The sequence below is a fragment of the Arvicanthis niloticus genome, chromosome 23 (genome assembly GCF_011762505.2).
Source record: "Arvicanthis niloticus isolate mArvNil1 chromosome 23, mArvNil1.pat.X, whole genome shotgun sequence".
NCBI lineage: Eukaryota > Metazoa > Chordata > Mammalia > Rodentia > Muridae > Arvicanthis > Arvicanthis niloticus.
The window spans coordinates 17,853,117-17,870,264 of NC_133430.1; the positions used below are offsets into that span (position 1 = coordinate 17,853,117).

The following is a 17,148-nucleotide window of genomic DNA, read 5'->3' on the forward strand; positions in this document are numbered from 1 at the left end:
GTTGTGGAATCAGTGATTAAATATTCCAAGTTCTCACAGCTGCTGCTGTTGTTATTATTTTACTTGTCTTGGAAGCATACGCTTCTTGGCTCTTAATTTGTTATCTTGCAGTTGTAAGCTCTGGTGGCTTTTGACAATTGTGTTGTCGTTGGATGGGTGTTGTTCCCATTCTTGGAAACTAAAGAGGTACTTTTCAACGAGCACTCTTAAGGATGAGCAGGCGCTCGAGAGGCCAAATGTGTGGCCTGAAAAGGCATCAGACCACAGAGCACCCTCTGCAGAGACCCACGGGCATGAAGACGGCTGAGGTGAGGGAGGAGTTGGGCTGAAGATGGTGTACTAGGGACAAACTACGGTAGCAAGAGCTAGGTCACAGCAGGAGTTGTAGAAGTTGCTAAATCTTAATTATCAGTAATGAAGTCTCTATTAGTTACCTTTCTCCTTGTTGTAGCCAAACTACCTAACAGGAAGCAGCTTAGGGAGAGACAGAGATTACTCAGAGAAAGCATGGTGGTAGGAGCAGGAAGTACTGGTTGGTTTGTATGCCTTGAGGGATAAACATTCTATACTTGCTTTCCCAGTTTTATTCAGGTAAGAACCCCAGCTTATAGAATGGTACCCCAAGTTTAGGGTGGGTCTTCACACCCCAGTTAAACCCTCACAGACCTGCCAAGATTTGTCTTCTAGGTGATTCTAAAACCTGTTAAGTTGGCCAATGAAATTAACCATCACAGAGTTGGATTCGTGCTTTAGTGTGTTCCCCTGTTCTTCATTGATTTTATGTAAGTTTTCAATGGGTCTCTGAACAAAATTTGTTTTAAATGAGATTACTGAACTTTGAACCAGGTCTACAAAATACGTGACTTCTGAACTAAGTCATGGCTGTTCTTGGTAGCACAGCCACCCTGATCTTATCTGTGGTGGTTCTTGTGCTCACCGCCTCAGGCTGCAGACATGGCCCATGTCCAGCAGGGTCGTGTGCTCAGCTGTCTCATCACTTGCTTTGTTTTGTTTGTTTGTTTGTTTGTTTTGCCTTGGGATTTTCTCATTGGGTTGAATTTACAATATCTTTAAATTCAGCAGCAGCAAACTAATGCCAGTCATTGTGTATTCTGCATTTCGGCGCCAACATTACTTGTTTCCCACCAGATATTTCCAGCTGCCTTAAGACATTGGAGCAGGTTTCTGGAGAGATGAGAAGCATCAGTTCTGTTTCCAACACTCTTCCCTGCCTTATTAAGCCACTGAAGTTCAGGAAGTGGGTGAAGAGGCAGTGCCATCTCTCTCTGCCCCCAACATGTGCTCTCAGTCTTCAAGTATGCTCAGGGGTACGCAGGGGCCAGCACAGGGCCTAGCACAGGGCCTGGCTGCCTGTGTTCTTACCTCCCCAGCTCGTCCCTCTGCTAAGTTCTTTCATGCTGCTGCCAGTGCCTCTCTTCCAATGCCTTCCCATCACGTGTGCTTAGCAGGTCCACTATCGTTCTTCCTGAGTAGCTCTCTTAGATCCAGCCCACACCTTTTCAGCTCCATATCATGAGTCAAATGTTTGAAAGCTGTTATTTCATGTTAATTAAAAGTTCTTTTCCCAGCCAGGAATCCACAGAACTTTTCCCTCAAGCCAAGGCTTCAAGATGCACTCTGGCCTTTGTACTTGGGGACAGTGAAAGGGACCATGGCTGCTGAACAAGGAAACATTCTCACCCACTCCTGGACATTCCTTTGAGCCTGGCCAAGCCATAAAATCTTGGTTTGCCCTTACCCAAGAGCCCAGCCACCTACAGTGCTAAAGAGGCTTGTGGCCCCGCTGTCCTAGACCACTCTCCTAGACACAACTGCTTGGCAGCAACCTTCACTTAGGAGATCCTCTGGGCCTCCAAATGGTCTCCACTAAAGACTGACAGGGACCAATCAGAAGCTTCTCCCTTCTAACGTGCTGGATTTGGGTACAAAATTACTCCTAGCATGTTCTGGACTCACGTAGGCTTCAGCAAGAGTTAGTTTCTGATTCCTTTCAAACATTCTTGAGACCCCAGCCCCTAACCCCCGAATGGCTGTCAGAAGCTGTAGAGGCCCCTAGTAGGCTTCAAGGGAATCTTCATCTCTTCAGATGTCATGGATCAGAGCCTAGCCCCACGCTTGTATTTGGCCTTCCTCTTGGTTGTGCTGCTTATAGGTCAGGGACCACAGCCTTCCCATTACCTGGCCCATTACTAGCTCAGCCCAGGTTCTGCACTGCAAACCAAGGTCTGAGGAGAAGGCTGCAGCCCTGACATGTCTCTGGGAGCACAAGCAAGCATCTTTAGGTTTCCTGTGGTCTACTGGGAGAGAGGCAGAGCCAAGTTTGGAATGTGCTGGGGCAAGCTACTTCTGTCCTGTCTTACACCAACAGTGGCGTTGCTGCTCTAGGAACTGTAAAGTTGGGTATTACATCACATGTGGCTGAAGAACTCTCCTATGTCTCATTTATAACACTTGAAATCTATGTCTTCATCTTCCATGGGCTACGGAGAAAGCCATTGGAACAAGGAGCAGTTGAACAAGGAGCAGTCACGGGCACTATGGAGAGGGGGCCAGAGATTGGGGGGGGTAGGGCGAGGGCTCATGCACTCACAAATCACTTTCAAAAACCAACTGGCCAGAGGGAACAGGCATCCATGTCCCCATCTGTTGGAGAGAAATAAATACTACCTACCCATAAAGGTAATTACAGAAATGGCACTACCAATGTCTGTGAGTGCCATGTGTACATAGGAGGACATCAGTCATCTGCAGCTGTCCCTTTCCTGTCTTTATTATAACAAACCCCAGCTGGTAGGGTATACCCCGAGTAAAGAAGATGGAGTAAAAAGGTAGCAAAGGAAGACTTACTCGACATGGTAGGTTTAGCTGAACTGTAGAACAATTAGAGAGAGGTTAGGTGCCAGAGGTTAAGATCCAGGCTCCAGCATAGAGAGCTGGAGAAGCAGCTGGTCAGCACCATAGAAGTGAAGGGTCAGAGTAAGGTTCCAGCAGAGTGTGGGACACATGGTGAGATAGGGAGATGACAGCTTCACAGGACTGGGGAAGGGATCTGGATGTGCTGTTTCTCTAGTGGGACATAATCATTAGACAGACCTGTAGGAAGGTTTCTGAGAGCTGAGCAAGGAGTGGACAAGAGGAAATCCAGTCTGTGCTCAAACCTTCTCAAGACATTGGATATGAGTGCAGGGACTAAAAGAGCTGTAGTCTGCAGTCAGTTGTCTGATGTCTACAAGGAGGACAGTTTGCTTGGCACTCAAGTCTAGTGGAGACTAAAGCCATGGTGATGTTGAGAATAAGGAACTATTCTGATGATTGTGAAGGGGCCAAATTCCAAAGTCTAGGCACTAAAGAGCAGGACTAGGCAGGTCAGGAGGAGGCCTGTCTCGTGCTCCTCTTGCCTCATGGGACTTCAGACAGTCTTTCTTTTTAAACAGGGTATTTCATAGCTCAGGTTGGCCTGCAATTCAATGTATAGCCACTAACAGTAATCCTCTTGCCTCCAACTTCTACATGCATGGGTTACCATGCCCCAGCTCTGTAAGCTTTCAAATCTTCTGAGAAGGTTAGCATTCTCCTGGAGGGCTCTCTGCAGATATGGGTATCAACTGAGTCGTATCTCCTATGTAATCTTATTAATAAACCAGGGTTCACTTTTAATGAATTTTTGAAATTTCATAAATAAATTGGCTTAGTTCTAAAAAAAATATGCTTTTAATAAAATCTCTGTCTTTTGAATAAAATTGCCCACTCCAGTGCTTTTAACCTCAGCAGAGTTTGTCATCCTGTGCTTGCTTGTGCCTCCGTGGTGAGACTTACACAAAGCCATGGCTGAGCAGCAAGTTTAGGAATCCTTGGCCTCACAGCCATGCCTCCCCTAGACCCTGCAGGTGTAAGGCAGAGAGGGTCCCATCGCTGAGAGGGGGGATGGACATCGTCTGTCCTAACCCCGAAGCTATCTCAAGCTGATAACTGTGCACAAAGGAAAACTTAGTTTCTCCAAGGAAGTCTCGCTGTGTGTGCAAACCACACTTAAGGGCAGTAGATGGCCAACAGAAAATGAGATCAATGGGATTTTTGGAAGGTTTTGTTTTTCCTCATAATGCTTTGTCTTGGCTTTTTTGGTTTTTTTTTTTTTTTTTTTTTTTTTTTTTTTAACCTTAACAGGTCTTTTGCTTATATATTATGGTTTTCAATTCTGTGTTTTTAATGGGATTTCTGTATATGTGACTCTGTGTGTCTCCACATCTGTCTGTTTTTCTTGTACTTTTCATTCAGTCTTTTTTCCTGTTTGTTCTGTCCTATTCTGGTTCATTGGGTTTTATTTTATTATTAATTCTTTAGATGCCTGTTTGTTGTTCTAATGAGATTGAGAGAAAGCAAGGGAATGGATTTGGATGGGTAGGTAGAATCTGGGAGGAGCTGAGGGAGGGGAAACTGTGATCAGAATATATTGTATAGAAAAACACTTAATTACAATAAAAATTAAAATGAGTACAGTTGCCCCTGCTGCAGGCTGAGCCACTTATCTAATTTGCAAGGTGGGCCTCTGGCCTGAGCTGGTGCTTTCTCCTTGCCTCCCACTGTAGACTACTGTTTTCCAAAGTGAAGTTGGAGTCGCTCTGCCGGGGCCCGGATGAGGCGCTGCTCACCTGTAAGCACATGTTACAAATATGGAAATCGTGCTACAACCTTACCAATCCCAGGTAAGAGGCCAGTGGTGCTTGTTTTGTGTCGTGTTTGCATGGGTATCTGCAAATCAGAGCCTTCTCCTATGTGCATGAATCTGGCATAAACTCTGTCACTCCCCTGTGTCCCAGTTCTCCATGAGATAGGGATGTAGGAGCATCATGCTTCCCTGTGGCTGATGAAGGCTCTAAGTCATGGGTTTCTTTTATTCCCCTCTCTTCCCAGCTCCAGCCTGTGACAAGTCTCACCATCTTTTTAGAAAATGGCGAGTGGCATAGTCCAAATGAGTTTCCTACAGTAATTCTAGAGGGGTCTGTGTCGCTAGCAGGTCGCATCCTATTAAGAAGGAAAGTCCCTATGAACACCATTAAAAATAATTTTGAACAAGTTGAATTCATGATTCATACAAATATAAAATTAACACATATTAAAGATTTTATTTACTTCACTCACTTATGAAGAAGCCAGTACAAAGTTATGGTCCATTCAACGAGGAATTTGTAATGTGTATAGGCAGAAATGCTGAAATTAATTTACAAATAGATGAAGAAATAGTATCCTATAAGATGGCAGACTATATTTTATGGGGCTATCTTTTCCACAGGATAGAAGTCAATTGTATCCCCACAGATAAAATTTATTTTTCTTAATGGCTTTCTACAGGTTCTCTCCTTCTGCCCCTCCAGAACTGTATAGTACCTTAGTTAACAGAAAGTCAAAATGTTAACCTTTTGAGTCAGCAGATCCAAGGAAGAACAGCTATTCAACCCCCCAGCAGGTCACCAACAAACACCCTATAATCCATTTGCCCCAAGTTTAGGGCACACTGCCCAAGTAATTTAGCAAAGTGCTATCCAGTGATTCAATTGACTTCCTGCAACTCAGATATTCAGAAGGTTTTTCAAATTCCTGGCAAGGTGTGTGGGTGACTTATAGTATGCTCTGAAGAGTCAGGAGGCAAACAGGTGTCTGTCGTTTGTTGGTGGCAGCCGAGGGCACTGGTGGCCGTGGTCTGCAGAGGCCTACAGAGAGGAGAGGTGGGTGAGTTGGGCTGTGGCACTGGGAAATGGGAATTTTGATTGTTTAACAAAAATGTCTTCAGTTGAACAAAATGTGGTGGCTCCCACTCTAATTCCAAACGTGAGGAAGACTAGGCAAGGGGATTGCTGAGAGTCTCAGGCCAAATTAGACTACATAATGAGTTCTAGACTAGTCTAGGCTACAGAGAGACCCTGTTCCAACAAACAAACAAATCAAAAGGCTCTTTCTGTTAAGAAGCAGGTATTCAAACTGTAGGTCTGTGGAAGTGGGTGTGCCCTGGTGAACTGACCTCAGCTTGACGATGATTCAGCTGTGGCAGAGCAGCGTGGAGGTCTGGGGCTGCGGCTGGGTAAGCTAGCTCTGCCCACAGGGTCTTCCAGGATTTCCGAGGTGCAGTAAGCCCCTCGTGCTGTGCCACGCTCCCTTTCTGGCGAATGGTAAGCTGCGCTAAATCTCACTTTTTCCCTGTCACAGTTTGATCTGAAAATAAAAATCATTTTTACTTAAAAAATCCTGCATATCTATATCTATACGAAGAACTGGGAGATTCCTGTCTTTATCTCGCTCAAAGGCCCCCTCTCCTGGCCCATCAGTTTGCCCTATAACCCAGCCTGCAGCAGACACTGCCTCAGCTGGTTGCCTCCATGCTGGAGCCCATCATTGCCTGTACCCCCTTTAGAAGGGAGAAAATAAACCATCAGCTTTCTCTTTGCCAATTTCCCTCTGTTCTCCACACCTCTCCCACCTCCCCACATTTCCTCCCACTTAGCAACCAAGAATATTGAATGTGCAGAGGAAAAAAAAATAGCAGAATTGGAAAGCCTTTAAAAATACCTAACCAAATGCCCGTGACCGTATTCTTCTTTCCTTGAAAGATCTTTTAGGGACAGAGCAGGGTGTTCCTGCCCTGGGGTGGAAATGACCCCTCCCAAAGCACTGGGCATGGGGTGGAGGCAGGACAGCCATTGACAGGGCTCCCTGTCTGTTTCAACTTCATTTTCTCAGGATATAAATAAATGTTTCTCCGAAGCCTTTACCATCGCACAGATTTAGGCATGCTTGGGCAGCTGGGGTGAGCAGTGACCCTGGCTAGGCGATGCAGCATACACAGACAAGGCTTTCTCTACAGCCGGCACACTTCAGAGTCCCCAGATGCAATAGCATAGGACCAACAGCCTCCAGGCTCTTTAGGTCATATGGGCTTTTGCACAAGACAGAATCATGATACGTGAGAAACATCCTTTTACTAAAAATAAAATAAGCTGAAAACTGAGCAGGAAGATTTTTACAGGAAGCAGTTGGAGTCCAGAGGGAGCAGGTCTATGCCAACCGCCTGACTCACTGCCCTTGCCTCCATGTGCTCAGTCATGGCCCCTTTGCTTCATCTGTCTGGTTTCCTGTCTTCTCCAAGGCCCTAACACATCATCCTGAGGCTCGGCACAGGCCCTCAGGGCACTAAGAGGAGGTGGAGGAAGACATGGGCCAGACCCAGAGTGTCCAATGAGAACAGCCCCTGACTGTATGTCTCAACAGCTCTTCCCATCTTTATTTTTGCTTGAGGGAACTCACAATAGAAGAGGGCTGCTGAGCTGAGCCTTGGACAACTTGTACCAATAGGACTCCACCTGTGCTTGGAGGATGCAGTTTCTGCCTTGAGCAGTGGGTGGACATTCTCTCCAGGGTGCATTTGGGGAAGTGCTGTTGTTTCAGATTCTCTTTTCCTGGGTCTGAATTTTTTCTTGCATTTAGGATAGGGGTCTGACATGTTCTGTCTTCTCTCCCTTAGTAAAGAATAAAGCCCCTCAATCCTCCATAATGACCTAGCCACTCAGAACAGCGTGAGTCTGACCAGACTCTCACCAGAAAGGGCCCTGTGGGCTCCCAGAATTCCAAATCACAGCATTTCAGCCAGAGATAGTAGTGATTACTTTCACTGAGAATTTCCCCTGTGCCAGCACCAAACTGGGCCATTATGTACTTCCTTCAATCCCTGTATCAGCCTTGCAAGAAAACTGCTGTCACTCCAACTTCAGAGGAAATAAAGTTGAAGCTAAAGGAAACTATGTAAGATACCCGAGTTTTCCAACTTTGATATGAGTGGAGTTACCATCAAACACAGGCTGACAGACACCAGAGCTCTCTCTGTGACAGCATGCTGCTTCTGTTGGTGACAGCCAATTTCTTTTCTTCTTCTTTTTAAATTGCCAGTCACTTCTTTCCCACCTCCAGTCACTGCCACCTGAACCTTCTCTGTCATTAGCCTTAAAGTGACATCTTCATGATTGGAAGAAACTTGTTTTCTTCCTAACACCTGAGTCAGTCACTTATTAACAAACAGCATTTAAAGTTGACACATACCGTTGCATGTCTTTTTTACTTTAGGCCTCCTAATAATCAGCATTTTGGTAGAGCTCTTTTTATTTTACAGAACATGATCTCATTCTGCCTTCCGAAAAGCTGAATGAATGGGCAGGTGCCATGTTGGATCACACTCTTCTTACCACTTCGAGATGTGAGGCTCAGACACAATGAGAACTTGTGTGATTAGGACCCAGACCTCAGAGCTTAGACAGAAGTAGAGGTCCAGTCTTAGTCAGTGTTCTACTGCTGCAAAGAGACACCGTGACCACAGCAATTCTTATAAAAGAGCATTTAATTGGGTTTGGCTTACAGTTTCAGAGGTTCAGTCCATTATCACGGCAGGGAGCAGGGCAGCCTTCAGGCAGACGTGGTGCTGGAGAAGTAGCTGAGAGCTCTGCATCCAGATCCACAGGCAGCAGGAGGAGAGGCACCCAGCACTGGCGTGGGCTTCTGAAACCCCAAAGCCCAGCCTCTGTGACACACTTCTTCCATTAAGGGCACGCCTACTCCAAAAAGACCACACCTCTTAATCCCTCTCTAGTGGGGCCATTTTCTAATGACCAAGCATTTAAATCTGTGAGCTTATGAAAGCCATTCTTATTCAAACTATCACATTCTACTCCCTGACCTCTATAGTCTTATAACCATATCATAATGCAAAAAATGCATAAAGTCTAACTTCAAAAGTCCCATAGTCTATCACAGTCTCAACACTCTTTAAAAGTCCAAAGTTCAAAGTCTCTTCTGGGAGTCAAAGAAATCTCTTAACTGTTACCCCCCATGAAATCTAAATCAAAAAGCAGATAACAACTTCCAACCTACAGTGGCACAGAATATACATTAGCATTCCTAATGTATATAAAAGGGAGCAAAGGAGCAGAGTGGGTGTCATCGTTGGCCCAGGAGTGGCACTGTTTGGAGGTGTGGCCTTGTTGGACTAGGTGTGTCACTGGGAAGCCAGTATTCTGCTAGAAGCCTTCAGATGAAGATGTAGAACTCTCAGCTCCTCCTGCACCATGCCTGCCTGGATGCTGCCATGTTCCTGCCTTGATGATAATCAAATGAACCTCTGAACCTGTAGGTCAACCCCAATTAAATGTTGTCCTCATAAGAGTTGCCTTGGTCATGGTGTCTGTTCACAACAGTAAAACCCTATCCAAGACAGTGGAGACATACTGGACCAAACAAAGACCCACACCTCTCCTTTCAGCCTCTGTTAGGGTTTCTGTCTGCAGCCCCTCTCTTAGATGAAATATATATTGTGTGTCACACAATATCCTAGGAGCTGGAAAGAGGCAAGGCTGTGATAAGAACTCCGGTGTTTTGACTCCTGGTCCATCATCACCACACCTTGTCTGTTGTGTTTAGCTTCTGCAGCTGTGGGAGACAGGAAGAGTCTCTAAGAGAAACTACAGTTCCAATTTTAGCCAGTATTTACTATATATACTCTGAATTCTCAGTCATAATAGGGAACAGTAATTCCCTGGAGGTGCACACGTATATATGTAGACATTTCCAGCTCATACACTGTAGACTTGGGGTCTTCCTGATTTTCTCTCCTGAAATTACCTCTTAGCACCACTGGCCAGTACTGGTTTCCTGTCCTTCCTGATATCCCCCTTGGGAGATTTCCTGACAGCCTGAGGACCAGGATGAGAAGATAGGAGGTGCAGTGGTAAATACTTCATAAGAGGCACCCAAGTAGACAGAGTGGAGGAAGGGAGGTGACATCTAAATCAGTGAGAGAGGTGGATCTAGAAGGAAAACATCCAGTATGAAAGAAAAGATACCCCAGTTTTGAATGATGCATAGTTGCTTGTCTGCTGTTTTTAAGGGGGCAGTGGAAGACAAACTGCAGGATAGACCCAAATGTAGTTGCTCTGCCAGTGGAAGGAGCCGGGTCTCGTATCATTAGTAATGATTATGGTTGCAGTTGATTTCTAATGTTTGACGTGGGAAGCCCTTAAATTCCCACATCTCCCATAGTTGGGCTGGAAGGCCAGAGAGAAGCTGTCTCTGGAAACTCACCAGGCAAGTGACCAAGACAGGTGTTTAAAGGGACCTGTGTTTCTGACCCTCGGCATGAGCCTGGAAGTTGTCAGGATGCTCTATCTGTACACTCTTTCCATTGTGACCCAGATCTGTGTAGGAGGATAATCTTTCCTTCCATCATCTGGCCCGAAGTCACCCAGGAACAATGGCTTTCTCAAAGTGATGACTCCTCAGTGACAGACATAGAGCAGAGCCCAGATCCCCATCCAGGCTCCAGGACCCCAACTTTTGGGTCCCCTCAGGCATCACACATGGCAGCCAAGCTCATGCTCTGAAACGTGTGAGGTGGACTCCTGCAGCACTGCGGCTGCAGCACCCCAGTGTGGTCCAGTGGGTGCTCAGGCAGGTCCTTCCTTCCCACTATGAATGCCTCATGTGTTCCAGAATCATTTTATATTGAGACAAGGCCTTCTGAAAGCTCCTGGATGAGGAGCCATTGCAGTGTTCGATCACTAACCCTTTGTGATTGTCTACATTAAAACCATTACATGAACAGGCCGGTATTAGAAGCATTCAGTGCATGTTGTATGGTTATTTGCTCAGGATTTTGCATTGTCTTCTGCTAAGAGAGATTTTTTTGTTTCCCAGTGTGGAAATAATGAATAGTGCAGCTTCCAGCAAGTCTGTACGGATGATGTGGTAAATGCAGGCTGACAGTCTGCAGCAAGCAAAGTTTCCTCGGCTTCCTGTGTTTCTCTAACTGCATCTCTGGACATGGAAATTGTAGCCTGTAAACTGGGTTAAGGTTCATAACGAATCTTGTTTGCCGCTTTCAAAAAGCAGCAGCTGCACACAGGAAGGAAATTGTGTTCCTTGAAATTGTAGATTTCAAATGTCTTAAAAAAAAATCCTAGAACACGAGACATTATCATGATAGGAATAATAATTATAATTTCTACCTACTTTATACATTTGGGATCTGTATGGTCTAAGGTCCTTTAACTGCTTCACCCCTGTTCAGCCTGCAGTGGCTTCCATGTGTCAGTGACAGTTAGTGATACCAGGCCTGTAAAGGCCAAGCTGGAGAAAGGGTAGTCAGAAAGATGGGCAAAGCAGGAAGCTGGTAGAGTTGTGGTCTGGAGGCAGGCACCAAAGACTGCTGTGTTTTCCCTAGGTCCCCTACAGCCAGCCCTTGAAGCCCTGGAGAGCCAGAGGCCACAGCCCCAGTTCTGCTGTGACTCTTCACTGAAATGCTCCACACCATCCTTTCCTCATGTAGTAAATGCTAATATTATCCATGTAAGGGACTTCAGATTTATCTGGGGACATACTCAAGTTCCTGACTGTTCATCACCCTGGAAACCTCAAATCCAGCAGCTGCCCTGAGAGCTGCAGAAGTTTTGAGAAGTGGTTGTCCTGGACATTCTAGAATACTTGGTTTGGATGAAGCCTTTGCGCTGTACAATTCTGGAAATGTTCTGGGTAATTCTTCTCATGCCACAGAGTTCATAGCCCTGCTGTGGTTGATTAAGACATCTTGGAGTGTAGTGCATTTAGGAGCTGGATAAATTTCTTCCAAAGCTTCAAGGCACAGAAAGCCAGCCATTCTCTCCTTGTTGAAAGGACAAAGAAACTGAGTAGAAGAGTTCACTTCCCTCTCCTCCCGCCCTCCCTTCCTTCCTGTCTGTGTGTACAAGATTGCAAGTATGTGTGCAGGTGCAGACACACCCCGGCGCATCTGTGCTGATCAGAGGCAATTTTCACGAGTTTCTCTCCTTCCATCATTGTCGTGGGGATCAAAGTCACATGTGAGCACAGTCGGCAAGTGCTGTACCCACTCAGCTGTCTCACCAGCCTAGTCTGCTCTTACATGTTATAATGACAGAAGAGGAAGAGCAGCAAGCATCTGTGGGCATCACTGAAGCTGTGTTTGTGATACACATCACTATATACATCACTGGAGCCCCGGTACAGGACACCTTCAGGTGTGCACAGATGACGTCTCGACATACATAGCTATCCCCATGCTTCCGCACTCTGTGCCAGCTTGACCTGGGTCTTTTAAGTGACTGACATTTACAGTGTGTTTTGCAGTGACTCTGGACGTGGGAGCAGCCTCTTGGATAGAACCATCGCTGACAGACGACAGCTTAATACAATCACTTTGCCAGACTTCAGTGATCCTGAGACAGGTGAGAGTCAAGGACCAGAGTGGGGTGAGGTGGGGGGGGGGGGGAATAGAAGGTGGGACCAGGTGCTGGGTTGGTCTTTGAGATTGACAGACCCCAAGAGTAAGGTGCAGAGTGAGAGGGGTTGGAGTAGAGTGTGGGGAGAGATGTCAGGCAAAAATAACCGGACACTTACTTGAGAGGCTCCAGCTTCATTTTCCAGTATTGGCTCACAGTGAGGAAGTAATATCATGAGCCCAGGTCTACTCTTCAATCTAGTTCCCCTTGTTCTGGGAACTTGGAAACTACAATTTGGTGGCTTGTGTGTGCAACAAGTTTCCTCTCTGCTCTGTCTCCCATAGACTTCTGCCATTGTTGAAATCAACCATTCTGAGTTCTAATCAGTTGCATACATAAACACACACGCATCCAGTAGGACCTGTCGAGTGGCAGGGGCTTTTGAGCTGCTAGTTGTACTGTCCTCGTGTGGTGGCCCACAGCGCTTTACTGCCTCTGAGCAAGTGTTTCTACTTGGCTGGTAAAGACCTCTGGGGGTAGTGTGCTCCATGTTCGTGTGTCCACAGCTCCCTGGATGCAGGGAAGGAAGCACACCTCCCTAATTTTCATAGCTGCAAACAAACAGTTCCAGCAGTAATGCTGGGTCATCACTGACAATCTGGGGACTCCACAGACTCACAAAACATAATGAAATTCACTCAGCTTTGAGCTTTAGAGGTAGTTCTAGGGCACCATTAGAACGAGCTCTGCCACTCCCCCCCCCCAACAAGGGACACTGCAAGCCTTAGTCTTTATGTGGCTCACTTTATCCTTTATGTGCTGACTTTAGAGAAGGAGCCTCGGGGTCACTTTCCTGTCCTTGTGACACATCCCCAAACCTGGATGGCCGGTTAGGAGTGGGCTCCAGGAGCATGGTGGTGCTCCCAGAACCCATCTCATAGTCCTCCTGACTCATTCCTGCCAAGGCTCTCTTTCACTAGATTCAAAATCAGCCAAAGACGTTCCATCCAAAGATCCTGTGCCCCCCCCCCGATCTAGTGAGTGCTGGTTACAAGAAATGACACAAGTTGTGGTTTAATAGAGTTTAGCCAGACCAGCCGGTACTGGTCACAGGCAGACTGGTATAACCACAGGCAGCTCTAGGAGTAGCTCACCCCAGGTTGATCAGCATTTGTGGGTGGACACAGATGCCAAGGCATAGCCCTGCTTTGTGGATATAGTCATCCCAGCAGGCTTTTAAGGCCCTTGTAGAAAGGAAAGGTCAGACTAGACAAAATAAGACGAGGCTGGGACTATTGCCACTGTTGAAATTCAAGCTGATTCCAAAGAGCCGCTGTGGCTGCTGAGGGCTGTCAGCCCCTCTGGCCTCTTCCTCAGTATCCCATGAGAACAGCCATACTAAATCTCAACCTGTTTCCCTTTAGCTGGCTTGAGGTCCCGAGACTTGAATGGATGTTGTTTATCACTAACAGAGCAGGAAAGGAATGAAGCCCTTTTTCTTGCTGCCCTGTGTCTGTGGGAACATCTTCCCCATGGCTGTCAGGGATGCCCTCCAGGGGATAAACCTTCTCAGGTGCCATGTTGTCCAAGTGGGCTGCATGGCTCTGGCTAGAATAACCACCCGCTGTTTCTCCTCCCCCTCCATCATAATGCCTCTCATGTGGCTGATGCCTTGGAAAGATCCCTTATTCCAAGGAAATCCAAGTATCTGGAGTTTGGGCCTTGGTTCCTGTATCCCTACCAAATGGCAGTGGAGGCCACCCCCTCCCAGACATAGGCCACAGACAGTCCATTTCACGATGTAAACGAACCCTCCAAGACCCCTTTTGTCTGAGCTGCTGCGAATCAGGTCTGTTTACACAGCATCTTTAACAGGTAGACCAGGGATCAGGAGCTAGGAGGCCTATTCAAGGCAAGTCTTGTCATTGAGCCTAAAACACTCTGAAATGACAGTATAAGTCAAGAAGGGGTAGGCTGGTTTACCTAGAAGTGGAAACGATGCCTCCATATTAATAAAAGCCAATTTTCTTTGGTTCTTTGTGAGGTATCTGGGGGCACAGTTACCTTAGATTCACACCTTTGTGGATAGTCCATCTACCTCAGCTGCCCGTGGAGTTGATCTGTTCCTCTCATTATTTTATTTCAAGAGAAAACACAACTTCCAGTTCAATCACAAAGCTAACTCGTGGGATGCTGTAGAGACATGTTGGTTCCATGGCTTGCCTCCATCAGCATCCTCCTCTTCCTGAAGAGCGTCTTCAGCAGCTTTCTGTACCCTTCTGAATAAGCACGCCCTTTCCAAGAGCAGTCAGTGCTGTGTGCTCCACAGTCCTGATCATCGCTTCCCACGCCTCCCTCGACAGTGCCCTCATTATGTCTCAGAACTGTGAAGTGCTGCAGGACCCCAAGCTTTCCACTCGGGATTCTCACTCAGCCAGCACTGTCTCGGGCATTGTTCTTCCTTTGCCGCAGCATTTGGCTCATGTGGTGCTGGCAGCGGCTAGCTGATTTTGCACATCTACTGCAGCCTTGCTCAGTTAGTAAAGCCTGGGCCACATAGCAGAAGAGAAAAGGAAGGTCACCCCAGCTGTGGTCTAGCAGGAGTGGCTCTGGGATCAGGTTCTGTCAGGGAGAACCAAGCTGACAGGTGGCAGTGTGTTTTCACTGATAGCCATGCCTGCTGCTTATTTTCCTAAACCCCAGGGCATCTGACACAAGCAGAGTCACACAGTGCTGACATCAGAAAGAGGCCATGGCTAAAGCAATAGCAACTTTCCATTGTCTTGATCCTGCCATTCTGGGGCTCAGGACCAAAAGCCCCAACTGCACACTGTCTCTTGAGAAACCGTAGATCATTTTGGTGTACATTTGGTTTTTCTCTAGAATTTAAATGTATCAGAATAGAGATTCTAATATAATGAATTCCTCATCACTAAGTTATATATATTTGTGTGTATGTATGTATATATATATATATATATATGTGTGTGTGTATATATACATATATGATAAGAACTTTTGAAAGTATAATGCATAAACCCTGATTCAGTTTTATTAAGCAGACCAGTACTACAAAGGCCCCATTACAGAACATGACATTCCTTCTGTTGTCCCCTGGCTGGCTTCACTTCTTCCCCTAATAGGTCCCAGCCAGTGAAAAGCAGGAATCAATGGAGTGACATTTTTGAAACTGAGTCATTGTCTTTTTGGAATAAGTCAGTAGTTCCTGAAATAAAGGGAGGGGGTTTATCTTTCTTTCTTTTACCTTTAAAACAGGATATGGGTCAAGAGGGCTTGGGTCATTGGTGGCTACACCAGATACCTATCCAAAGCAAAATAGCTTTTCACCTGAAAGTCTGATGCATTTTGTTTGGGAAGGTTTCTGGCTGCAGCTTGTGGTGGTCTTTGCCTCACCCCATGCCCTGCAGCTGTCAGGCCTGAGAGCTGCAGTACAAATTTTCTTTCCAAAGGGCCAGCCAGTGCACACAACAGGAGACTACCCAAATAGCTTAGCATACCATTGTCACAACACTGGGACCATGGGACATGTCATTGTACTCAGCCCACTGCACCTTGGGAAACTTGAGTTTTCAATTGAATCTATATAAGTGCTTTTTAGAAAAAAACAAATCTGTGGGAATAAGAAGGGAAGCGTGTCCTGCAGAAGGCCCCGCATGCTGCAGGTTAGAGATGGATTATTTTCAGGGGATCACACTGCTGAATCTGTGCCCAGGTAAACCAGAGTTATTTTTACTCCATGATGTTGCAGAGCAATTAAATAACCAGTGGAAAACAGATTTGTTTTCTTTGAAAAGCGCTTGTATCCTATTCAAGCAGAGGAGTGACTGTATTACATGACCTCATTTTCTTTGCAGCGTATGTGAGTATATTAAAAGCTAGTTTGTTTTTTCTTTGTGTTTCTAAAGGTTTTTTTGCTTTCATTCTTTTTTTTCTCTTTCACTTTTTAGTGTCAGACTCCTCCTCCTCCTCTTCTCTCTCAAGAACCGAGTCTCCTCTCCACCTGTTTGTGTCTTCTCCTCTTCATTCTCATCCCAAACCTGACATCTTTGTGTGGCCCCCTGCTGCTCATTCATTCAGTGACCCAGGTCCCCACCGGGAACCTTCACTCTGTAAACATGTTTTTTTTCTTTCCTTCTTAGACCCCCCTTCATTTGCCTGTTGTATTATTTTCTGATAATCTTCCAACTGATAAGCTGGCTAGGAAGCCCCTGTCAGGGAAAGATCTTGCTTATTTGAAAATCCAAAACTGTTGGGAACAGAAGGAACACTAAGACTGCAGACAGTGACCACATTCTAACCTCCCCTGGAATGTAAAGGAGTTGGGATGGAGAGCAAAGCAAGTGAAGCCTTTCCAGAGCGGCTTCTGGTGCCTGGGTCCTTCTGAGAGCTCCTGGAGCAGGCATATAACATAAAAGTATGAAAACAGGGTGCCTACAGCAAAGTTAAGGGCTCAGGAGATGGGTGTTGACAAAGGGCTTGAGACACAAGCAAGGAGACCTAAGTTTGGTTCCCAGCACCCACTTAAAAGCAGGACACAGCACTGCAGCTCTAGCCCCAGTGCTGGAGGGACAGACAGAGCAGACTGCGGAGGTTCACTGGCCAGCCAGCCTACCTTCCAGTGAGAGAGAGAGAGTCTGCCTTTAAAAACAAAGTGGGCACGCAGGGTGTGGCAGCACACACTTTAAGCCTTAGGAGGCAAAGGCAGGCAGATCTCTTGAGTTTGAAGCCAGCCTGGTCTATGTAGCAAGTTCTGGGCCAGCCAGAGCTACTTAGTGAGACCCTGTCTGAAAACAAAACCAAAATAGACATCTTACCTGAGGTTATCTCTGCCCCTCCCCCC

At 46.3% G+C, this 17,148-nt stretch overlaps 1 protein-coding gene across 11 annotated transcripts in view; it reads left to right on the forward strand.

The window, feature by feature from the left end:
* Ttc7b (tetratricopeptide repeat domain 7B) overlaps positions 1–17,148 on the forward strand; it is a 219,320-nt gene that overhangs the window by 160,261 nt on the left and 41,911 nt on the right. For 6 of the 11 annotated variants that reach the window (XM_076921413.1, XM_076921419.1, XM_076921414.1 and 3 more), the window contains 2 exons: positions 4,608–4,724; positions 12,196–12,293. In XM_076921413.1, the coding sequence (XP_076777528.1) occupies positions 4,608–4,724; positions 12,196–12,293 (215 nt within the window). Of the gene's footprint in view, positions 1–4,607; positions 4,725–12,195; positions 12,294–16,255; positions 16,418–17,148 lie in introns of all 11 variants that reach the window. The other 5 variants (XM_076921409.1, XM_076921410.1, XM_076921411.1 and 2 more) reach the window with 1 other exon arrangement.